We start from the raw sequence: 12,365 nt of genomic DNA on the forward strand, positions 1-12,365 counted from the left end.
TCGTCAATAATAGAACCAAATATGAAACTTCCATTACAGAAGAACAGATATCTCAAAAATGCATTCCACACCTCTAAAATTATAAAAAGCAATGGAATTTATTGTCACTTGTTTTGGGCCTGGATATCGTTCAGCCCATCCAGGCCCATCCACTTGAGCCGGATTTGAACACTAATTTTAGGTTCAAGTCCGGCTCTACCCAAACCCGTAGGGATTTGAATTTTTTTTTTGAATGGATTTGAATTTTAATTAATAAGGTAAAAAAAATAATTAAAAACAGCCTATATTCGGTTAAGAATTTCATATATCATTTTTTACGCTCCATATTTTCACTTCATAGCTAAAACTTTAACTTCTTACACTTCATACCAAAAATGTACTAAAGGTATATCAACGATGCTTATAAGATGTATCGGTAAATTAAATGATATATTTTTACAATATTTTTTTTAGGTAAAAGTAAAAGCATAAAAAGTAAAAAAAATAATTTTTGAAGTAAAAATAGTTTTTTTGGACTTAAAGAAAGCGTATGTTAAAGATTAATTTTTTTGGAATAGTTTTTAAGTTTTACCAAAAATTAAAGGTAAACCTCCATAAACTCGAACCCCCAAGCCCGTTAGTTCTGAATCAAATTCCCCCAAATCCAGCCCATGAATATGTCTAAGTATGCAAAGATAGAACATATCTTTTGAAGGTTGAAATGGAAGATGGAGTGAAATTTAGGAGGAGAAGATCAAATTAGAAGTAGCAATTTCTAGAAAAATTATTACACGCAACCGTTGCACCATGTCATCCGTGCAACAAACCAATGGCGCGTTAGCCACGTGGAAAAATTAATAATAAAAAATTTAGTAATTAAAAGATTTCATATCGTAAATATCCATTAGCTTGTTATAAATATGACATGGCACAACCTCGCAATTTAATAGCATAGCAGTAAATGATTTTTTTTAATGGTACATGAATTTCGGTTAATTCGGTTTTGGTTCGGTGACAGAACCGACCAATGCACACCCCTACTTTCATTACTCACATATTGCAGTACGCTTGCATTTATTGACAATAAAAAAAAGGCTAAAAATGTCTACAGAAAAAGTAATATGTCAGCTTATTCCTCTTTACAATTTGTCACCTGCAGATCAGTTTAGTTTCTGTAGGATCTGCAGTAAGCCAAAACAATAACAGTACCAGATAGAATTAAACAAAACTTGCATAAAACAAGAAAATTCATAGAAATAATGAGTCTATTTGCCTACAATCTGACACTACTTTCATGTGAAATACATGAAATTCACATTGCTTAAGCTTGATATGCAATGATCAAAATCATTACATGTAGAATATATATTGAAGATTATAACTCATACATTGAATAACTTTGACAAATAGACACACAGGTCACTGCACCAATTACCTTTACTATATGCTACTGCGTATTAACACACTGCGAAATGTATTGAGATTAACTATATATAAGTCCCGAAAGAACAGAAATATAAAGATAAATATGTTTTGAACACAAATAAGTAGGGGTGTGGAGTCTTTGGTCTGAACCAAATTGACCAACCAAGTCAATTGAATTTCTGAGTAAAAGTAGGTTTGATTTTGGTTATACCTCTTGAAAAGTTTAGTTTAACCGAACTGGCCGATGCTTACCCCTACACACATGTAATTCTACTCATTATGAGCAAAAACTATTGTGGTTCCAAAACAAATGAGCATCATGACAACAGAAAAATAGAGAACTTGATAACGTAGCCATGGTTTTTTAGAGATCAAACATGTTAAGAAAAAATATAAGCTATTTGAATGTCGACTATTGTAGTCTCAATTATTGACATATCCAAAAACTCGAGCTAATTTGCTGAATACAGTTGAAGTCCGAAGACTGTATAGAAATCTATTTCCACTTGATACTCCCTGCCAATACTTCATGCTTAATATACAGGTTACAATCATCAAGCAATAATACTCGACTCACAATTTAAGGAACTCCGACTAGCCATTATAAGAATCCAGAGAGAAGCATTCTGATCTGGTGGATACATATTTATGCATAAAACTCGCCATACCACCAGCTCCTCCAGGTACCATACTACCAATGCGGCTTACAGATAATTGAAGCATTAATGAAAATTTACAATATGTAACAAAACAAGTTTGCAAAATTTGATCTGAGTCAAAGAGTAATGCTTGTTAAGCTTTAGCGGAAAGAAAGCTCAATAGCGTTATTCACATTTTGACTCGATGCCTTTTGTTAAATCGCTTCCTGAATCCTAAAAGAGCTTATTCATATTCACTGATATGTCTCTCACTGGGAGAAAAATATGAGACATAGGCTAGTGACGTTGTTGATACATGTACTTAAAAGCTCCGGTGTAAGACTAAGTTAATTCTTAATAACTAGTTTTAGGAATCTTACTGGCACATGACCGATGCTAGTCAGCGTTAGCACCGTCTCAACTGCACTTTCTTAAGAAAGTAACCAGCTGGGAATTCTGTGGAAGAATGACCGACAAATGTAACTCACCAATTTGGAAAGCAAATGAAGACTATCAAAAGTATCGTTCCAAAAAAAAGCACCGATAGGCAATCCTACATAAAGCTGAGAATCTAAGAGTAAAAAATACTTGCACATATTTCAAACATTATGGGAGCAACAACATGAGCTATAGCAAATGCAAAAGATAACAGAAGAACAGAACAAGATTAGAGATTTCAAAATTTAGGCAACATATAGTCTAATATCAAATCTAGTTAGTTCCCGGATATAAAGAAGTTTTTGATATACATTTCTGAGACGAAAATCTGGTTCATCTAAACATTATAAGGTGATAAATATAGACTGTATTTCCTGCAAACAAGATGCAAGTAAAATATATATAAAAGGCACTCAAATGTCAAAAGCACTTGCCACTTCCCTTACAAAATAATGTATTCTTCAACCAGAGAAGTAAAAGATTTGTAGTGCTATGACGTAAATTGGACAAATATATAAGCAAATCTCACAAAAAGAGTGATCATCACTCCATCTTAAATTAAGTGAAGAACAAAATAATTTAAACTATAATCAACACACCTCTCTGAACTAATAAGAAGTTAAGCCCAAATCCGAACTTTTTCGCTGTGCACAATTCAACCTGCATATAAGATCCATAACAAACATTAACAACTTCATACTAAAAACTAAAATCAAGATAAAAAAAACTCAAAAAAGCACCTGTTTATGGAGACAAGGTTGTCGAAGTGGCGAAAACAAAGCCAAATCCTATTGAATTCTCTCAAGTATTTCTTTTGGTTTGTTTCCTTTTTCTTTAAAGCAATTATACAATACAAAAAGCATCACACAAAAATCACTCAGGTTTTTCTCTCAACATCAAGAATGCCTAGTAAATCCTCTAAACTACAAACTATCTAAGCCCCTGACCCTTGAGAATCATCCTTAGCAGGATTTTGCTGCTGATGCTGATGCTGAGGGACCCCTCTAGCTTGCCCCATCTGCTGATAAAGCTGACTCAAAGCCTGTGGACTCAGAATCCCAATATGACCATCCTGAGACAAACCAAGCTCCAACCCTGGAATCTGCTGAGTACTGGTTGCACCCAAGATTGAGCTAAAACTCATAGCCCCCATATTATTTCCTGACAAATCAAAGCCAGGAAACCCAATTTTCTGCAAATAAGATGAATTTTCACTCCCCAAATTTGCTGCCACCACTGGACCAGTACTACTAGTAGTAACACTAGATGATGACTGAAAACCAAAGCCACCAACTTGGGGCCATAACCCTGTTGAACCTACATGATGATGATGATGGGGTCTCCCTAAATTGCCACCTAACATACCCCAACTGGTCCTACAATTAGAATTTCCACTGCTGGACCCACCAAAATCATCAATCTTTTGGTGTAACCCAGCTGATAAAGAAGCACCATGCTGTGAAACTGAGCCACCAGCAGCCACCAAAGCTGAAGCTGGGATGGTTCCAGTTCCGGTGGCTGCAATTATAGAGGGCTCAGACTGTTGTAACAGCCACTGAATTGTCTCACCATCAGATTTATGGCCTAATTCTCTTGTCAACTGGAAAATTCTTGCTGCACAAAGTGCTGGCATCCTTATTCTTCTGCCTCTTCCTTCTACTTTTGTATGCCTGTCTTTGTTTGAGCTTCTCTTTGGCGCTAACTGTTTTTTCTGTTGCTCTTCAGCTTTGTCTGAAATTGCTATCTGAAAGTCTTTGATCTTTGCTGGTTTGTTCTCCCCCATAGTTTGGTTTTGGTTTGGTAGGGTTTGATGGTTCAAGAAGTTGGGTAATTCATGAGGGTTTTTTGGGGTTGAGTTCTTGGGATTGGGATCCATGAACAGAAAAAAGAACTCAACTTTAAAACAAATTAAAAGATGGGGCCTCTTGGATTGAAGAAGGTGGATTCAAAAGTCTTAAACTTTCATGAGTTTTCACTGTTTTTAGCAAGAAAAAGAAGACTCAAGATGATGACATGACAAACAAAACCAATTATAAACCCCAATAAGCAGTTGAGTTGATAAGATGTTTTTTTAATTTAAATATGATCGTAGATTCAACTGTACTTATACATACAATCGTTTAAAATTTAAAATTATAGTTTGTCTCCTACGAATTACCCACTACTCAAAAATGTAAAAAATTTAAAAATATTGTCTTATAATTAAAATTCGTTCAGAAAACCTCAGGAACTATATACGAAAAACAGATTATAATATTAAAATCTCAATGCACTTCCAAGTTTCAATAAAGAAAAATCAAAAAGAAAAATCAAATTTTTTCTTTTCTGTTTTTCCTTCTTCTTTTATTTACCTTTTCTCTTTGTACTCTAATTGTTACTTTTTTCACTGTAATTTGTGGGGTTGTTTTGAGTTTTGACTTCTCTTTATCTGATAGTGAGATTTTGATTTTTTGGCAAATACTTTGAACTACAACTAAAAACACATTTCATCATTTCAGACAAGGTGCATTGAAGGGTATGTAAGTAAAAAAAACTATTCCAATTGAATTTGATTATGGTTTTTCAGTATCTTTCATAATTTGTAGTTGTCTACCTTGCAAGCCATTATTGCAACAAGAGCAATTATACAGTATTGTGCCATATCTTATAAGGAACTCAAGGAGCTCCCATCTGGCTGCATTTGAGTAGATTTGTGGGGTTTGCTTCTAACTCACTCTTTGCCCCATTCTTGAGGAGTATTGTTCTTAATTGATCAAAGTAGCTGAAAGGGAGTTATTTGATTCTAAATCACAAATAAAGGGATCAGATTGAATCTTTACTTAAACCTAATTTATCACATAAAAATTATAATCATTCATTTATCGTGAGTGACACATGACAATAATAATTGTGAGAACCAACTATTATATACCATATCCATAGTAGTAAAATATTGGTATAAATTGATATGACATACTCCCTCCGTCCCATTTTATTTGTCTATTATACTATATTTAGATGTCCCAAAATGATTGTCACAATTATATTATAAACACATATATTCCTCTTTTACTCTTAATGTTAATGGTATTATTCTTACATTTGTGTTGGCATTTAATGTTGTTAGTATTGTATTGACTATTTTTCTTTTTTCAATATAGTAATTCTAAATTAACTCAAGAATTAAAAAAGGGTAAAAAAAAAGAATTGTTAGCATTTAATGTTTTTTTTAATATGTGTGAAAATAGAAAGTGGACAAATAAAATGGGACGTAGGGAGTATATTAATTGGTTAATATATTATCATTATATTATCATGTGTCATACAATAAATGAATGTTTAATACGAGATGAACTAAGTCCATATAAAGAATAACTAGTTTTATATTAAAAAAAAACAGAGTAATTTTGTCTTATTTTATGGTAAAATTGTAAAAATTTATATTAATTTTATGAAATTATTAAAATTTTAATTAATAAGTTTTTCTATAAATAATTATCAGAAAAAATATTGTTTATGAAAAAATATCATAAAATACAATTAAAGTAGCAAAATAATTAAAGCATGGGATCAACAAACAAATAAAAATAAAAGTTGCATGAATTATGGGTTTCTTTCCTCTTCTTTTCTTTATTGTGAATGTGATCTTGTTTCATGTTTGTTTGAAGTTTCATGCATACTATATATTTGGTGGGTCCAAATCAATTTTCAAAAGTTATTTCTGACAGTACATAAGTAATTTTTGTTTCAACTTAGCAATTTTTTCAACAACTAATAAAATATTCCATTCATTATTTTTGGGAGAAATATAGATTCATTTAAAATATTAGCTTTGTTTATGTACAAAGCTTATTTGTGTACGATAGTTTAATTTATGTAGACCAGAAATTAAAACATATTGTAAAGGTAAAATACTAAAACTTCATATAAAATTACTAGAATAATTGTCTTGGTGCTTAGGAAAGAAAATCAAAAAAAAGAGTTAAACATCAATTTTTTGTTGTCGTTTGAATCAAACAAATAATCCTTAAAGTCTCGATAATAACTTTTTTTGACGAAATAAATTTAAAATCTTATACTATCTATTTTTCTTTTCGGAAGGAATGTTTTCATGTTTGTAAAGAATCCGATTCTACTGAATACCCGGCGTATATATCATTTAAGAAATAGTAATAGTTAATTGGTCAAAATTTATTATTACTCATTAACATTAAACAATGCTTTCTGTATTTTTGTTGTTGAAGTTTTATGGGCAATGCATCACTCAATAATTTATTCAACATGATTATTTCAAAAGATTGAAGTTAGATTCTTTTTCCTCAAATAAAATCAAATTTGGTAGTAATGCATATATAAAAAAAAATATGGTACATACCACTAATCTATCCAATAATTATGCCAAGGAAATTATGGCAAAATGCACACTTGTCAAAGCAATTAAATCCAACTAGTTTGATTTGATGCTTTTTTAAACAGCGCAAAGAAAAGGACACCAATTCCCTTAATTCTCTCCTATGACAAAGATGCCCAATTTTCAGTCCAAACTCGAAAGTGATTTATTATGGATCAAAGGATCATTTCACCTCCTAAATTCAGCACGAAGTATCGAATATACACAAGTCCGTGAAACTGGATCAGATAACTCTAAAACTTGGCAAAATCGGATCAAATTCATCCCTCGGCCACTTTTATCCGTTCTCAACCCTCGTTTGAAACACACACTCCATGATAAAAAAATTAAAATAATCTTTTTTTTTGCAATTCTTCAAATTAATACTTAATGATTTCTTATTTTTTTTTTCAAATTTTGGAATATAAATAATTGACCAATCACTATTGCCAGAAAAATATTTTTCGATAGCCGGAATTATTTTTTCCACCGACTCTGGCGCCCACATTTGGTTTGCTCTTCATCGTGAAGAGCAGACCCATCTGGCGAAGAGCAGATCCCACATGGAATTCGTTCTTCGTCGTGAAGTATAAAAGAATTTCCAGTAGGGAATTTTTTTTACAGCGACAGTGGTCGGTGGTATCTGGTGTGGTTGACTTGGTGTCGAAGTCGACGACAATTTCATGCGGATGCGGCGGTTTCCGGTGGAACTGGGGCTGGGGCTGGGGGGGATAAATTGATCCGATTTTGCGAAGTTTAGGGAAGGTGGTATTTCACTCTTTTAGGGATGTTTTTAATACGATTTGTTAAGTTGTGAGTCTGTTTGATCCACTTTTATAAATTTGAGTGTATTTAATATTTCGTGTCATGTGTAAGGGTGAAATGAACCTTTGTTCATTTATTATCTCTCAACTCTCAATCTCCGATTAATTAATTATACTAATTTATGCAGACCTACCGAGAGAGATAAAAGATTGGAATTGCTGAGGTAGCTACATGTGTAGGTATGATTTTGTATCATTAAATCTTTTTCCTCTTTGCACTAAGAAATAAAACAAAAATCACCTATCAAAGAAAGTCTCACCTATTAATTAATACTAATCAAATGGTTAAAAAGTTTTAAACAAAATTAGCACTAAGTAACCCATTTTGGTGAAACAATCAATTTTCATGTCCATAATGCATTAACAAGTTAACACAATTTGTTTAGTCATTTTCAATTTAGAGGACCTACTAAAGTACCTTTGATTTATTGATAGTAGAATCATTTTTAGAACTACAGATTTTAAATTTAATATCTAATGAAATTAATTTTTCAAAAAAACACCCATTTCTTTTAATATAATTATTCATTTTTATTTTTCAAATACTTGTTTATTTCTAATAATTCACAGTCTTTAATCTAATCTTCTTATATTGTCTTTATTTAAATTTTGTAAAATATAATAATACTTAAAACTATTGCACCTTTGAATTACTAACTTTAATTTATTTTATTTTCCAACATATGAGAAAACGCATACTAATGATAAATATTTGGCCTAATTATTTAAAAAAACTCACCTTATAATATTTTTTCGTTTATACCATGACCTAAAAAAAGTTCATTTGTACCCTTTTTTTTATTTTTCATTTTCAACTCTACCCTAAAGCACTAAATTGAACTTTTTTTTATTTAGAAAAAGCTTAAAATAATCGTTCATTTTTTTAACTTATTTATTTTTTTCAAATAAAAAAAGATGATATAACCCTTCTATTTAATTATTTTTAATGTTTTCATCCTTTAATTAATTAAATTGGCAAAAAATAAAATTTGGGTACAATTGAAAACGAAAAATCAAAAAAAGGGTACAAATGAACTTTTTCCTAGATCAGGGTATAAACGAAAAATTGTTTCAAGGTGGGGTTTTTTTAAATAATTAGGCCGAAATATTTTCATGTGACACGTGATTTGAATCCAAACTTACTTTTACTCACTCAATTTTTATGCCACTTCATGAAATTTCTATGTAGTCGTTGGTTACTACTATTAAAATGTGCCAAAAAAAATCAAACCAACTAGAATCGATAAATCTAAAAGTTAATTTTATATAAAATTATTATTTTTATATATTTTTTATTTTAATCATGTCCTTTAAAAAGTGTGAAATAAAATCATCACCTTTCATTTTTTTACAAATCTATCACCGATGAAAAAATCCGGTGTCTTTTTCCTCTCAAATAAATATCATAATCTACCTTGGGTCCTAATTAACACAAAAGATACTTTCATCTTACTTTGTTGATTTCGGTTGTCCAGTCAATAAAAATACACCGAATTTTCACATTCGTGATAGATTTGTAAAAAAATAAAATGTAGTGATTTTATTTGACACTTTTTAAAAAACATGATTAAAATAAAAAAAAACGTGTAAAGATGGTAATTTTATATAAAATTAATTCTAAATCCAAATTAATTCAATTTAATATTATAAATTTATTATTATTATTATTTGTTTGATTTAGTTTTTGAATATAAAAGAATCGATCTAAAAGATGAGCTGAATTAATTTGTTTAGTTGGGTTTTAGACATAGACAATCAAGTTAAGCTTTAGTGCAAATAAAATAAAAAAAGAACAAAGGAACAGCGCGCCTCCTGAACTTGTGACATAGGGACATTTAATCCGATTTTACTTTTTTAAATAAGTAATTTCAAAACTCTTCATTTTTAGAACATATTAATGCATTGCAAAAAAATAAGTTGAGGATAATTTTATCGTAACAATTAGGGAATTTTCTAAAAAAATCGCATCCCTCGCTTTCAATTTGTATTTTACCTGTTTGAAAAATACAATTATGGGATAATCTGACTTAAAACTAAAGAATTTTAGGGTTAGTTGGTCAAAAAGTAAAAACTGGATTAAATGATCATGTGTCATAAGTTCAAGTGGCACGCACAGAAAAACCAACCAAACCAATTTATTCGATTCGATTTGATTTCAAATGTTTTTTTAATATGAATTTAGTTTATTTAATTTGAAACAAATGGATTAAATTTCAATTTGATTCGGTTCGATTTGGATGTACATTTTTATTCACCAATAATGGAGATTATATCCTTGATTGCTTGAACATATTTTGATTTGAAAAATAAAATAACCTATAATGGAGATATATATCCATGATTTCTTGAACACATTGAGAAATAAAATAAATATTATTTTGTCATTTATCATTTCTTTCCAAGATAATTACATACTCTCTCCGTTCCAATAGAGTTGTTCACTTTAAAAAAAATTGTCCTAAATTCTTGTGAACTTTCAAAAAATAACTAATTTTACACTCAATTTTCTGTATTATTCCTATTTAAAATCTACTAATGAGTAAATTGAAAGTAAATTGCAAATGGACCTTATATTAAATTGAGGTATGATAAAAAAAAGGTAAGAAAGTTTTTACAAAATTCATAAATAATAATTACTTTTCTTAAACTGTGTGATAAAAGTAAAGTGGACAATTTTATTGGAACGGAGAGAGTATTAAGTAACTTTTTAGTTCTGAGAATATACGAGTCATAGAAAAAAGTCTGTTTTTTTATCAAAAATAAAAATCGACTGTTTCGAGTTTAGTTAGTTGTTAATTACGGAGACAGAGTGACTTTATCATTTTTACACAAATTAATTTATATCTTTTTTGTCTTATAAGTTCATTACTTTGGTTTGATGCAGAGAAGACTGAAATGATGATAATTATGAAGGAAGGTGAATAAGTGTGTGTTGGTGATTGTTTTAGTAGTCATATGTGTTTCCCATCATGGAGACAAAATAGGTCCCTTTTTTCAATGCTATTTTTGAATTTATGTTCATATATCCCATTAATTCAAACCTTCAAATGGGAAAATGCCTTTGCTTTTTTATATTCATTAACTTTGTCCTTCAGGACTTATTTTCCCATTAAATACAATTTAGATCAACATTAAGTTTTCATAATCATTTAAGCCTTCTACTTCATATCTTTATTTAAAGTTGTTTTTTAAAGTGCTCTCTTCTCCTTCATTTAGCAAAATTACCTCTTTAATTGTTTCTTTGATCTTATAACATGGACTATTGGTATAGAACATGGCCGGAATCAAGGGTATATGATGAGCCGTCGTCTTTTCGAGTGTTCGACGTTGCACTATAAATAACGAGTGATTTGTAATGGCGAAATTTATGCCGAAATTTGTCAGACAATCTTAAGACGAATTTGTGATAAAAACTGTCATCAGACAATTTTATGACAATATTTTATTTTGAATTTTTAAAAATTTATCATAAATTTTAATTCAATTACAAACTGATTATTTTATAATATTTTTTGATGTTATTTTTCTTTAATCAACTCACTTTCTTTTTCTTTTTCCTTCCTTTCTAGATATTAGGTTTTGGTTGTTAGGTTGGTTTCTTCTCAAATTTCATGTTGGCTAAGCTGGCTAGGCTAAAAATTATCTATCACCATGACATGAGGTTTAAATTTATATTATATATATATATAAAATATGTGTAATAATTTTGATTGCTACAATTTAATTATAACCAGTAACTTTGATCAAGAGACTGAAGAAGACAAGAGTGGTTGAGAGATGCATTTATTTTGGAAGAAAATTAAGTCTGCAGAAACTAATAATTGAGAAAAAAGGAACAATTTAGAAGATGCATACGATTATAATATGTCAAGCTCTAATATCTTCTCATTTTCACATTTAATCCATTTCTACGTACATTACCATTACAATGATGTGATATCAATTAGCGAAGGAGCCACACTGGTAAATTCATAGCTTCCGTTATGGTCGGAATTGATCGAAAACGCTTTCTTTTAAGTTTCAATCTCAATCTTCATCCGGATTCTCAACTATTTGAGCTCTAAACAATTTTTCTAGATCAATATTATAATTTTTACACAAACTTAAAATCACAAATATTTTGCATATAAGGTTCAAGATAAATCTGACGACCTGATAAAAATTTGTATTACATTCATTAACATTTTAATAACTAATCTACCTTGCAACCTCTAGAAAATGGATTAAATAATGGTGTAGAAGTTAATTCAAAATTTAATTTATCAAGAGCAACACACAAACTTGAAATCTTACAAAAAAAAAACCATTAAAACAATAACAATCTCCAACATGTAAGATTGAACTAGTACAAAAAAATATTTAGAGAGAAGCTAACTAGAACTCCAAATAATTTATTTTTTGTAAATTGTTTTTGTTAATATTTAAGATGAAAATAAAAATTTATAATAAAATAAGAAAATTTCTACCCCGATCTCATTAATAATTAAAAATAGGAGCATCCACTTCAAAAATAATTGAATAAGGCCAGAATCCATAACTGAATGCCTCCTTTTGATAAGAAGGACCTCACTATTAGTATCCTTATGTCACATCTACACTTCTATCACCTATCCTTTTCTCTTACTTTGATTTTTCAAACTTATTTTTTTTTTCAATTCTTATATTAATTTAAATATCAATTTATTTCCTAAA

The 12,365-nt window shown here is 29.9% G+C and overlaps 1 protein-coding gene across 1 annotated transcript; it reads right to left on the reverse strand.

Moving 5' to 3' along the window:
• Positions 1-2,850: 2,850 nt before the first annotated feature.
• Positions 2,851-4,528, reverse strand: LOC126682714 (transcription factor TCP20). The gene is made up of 2 exons (XM_050378459.2): positions 3,221-4,528; positions 2,851-3,140 (listed from the first exon to the last, which is right to left on the reverse strand). Exon 1 carries the CDS (start codon positions 4,354-4,356, stop codon positions 3,415-3,417), a length of 942 nt encoding a protein of 313 aa, XP_050234416.1. The 5' UTR covers positions 4,357-4,528; the 3' UTR covers positions 2,851-3,140; positions 3,221-3,414.
• Positions 4,529-12,365: the final 7,837 nt, after the last annotated feature.

The sequence above is a fragment of the Mercurialis annua genome, linkage group LG5 (assembly GCF_937616625.2).
Source record: "Mercurialis annua linkage group LG5, ddMerAnnu1.2, whole genome shotgun sequence".
NCBI lineage: Eukaryota > Viridiplantae > Streptophyta > Magnoliopsida > Malpighiales > Euphorbiaceae > Mercurialis > Mercurialis annua.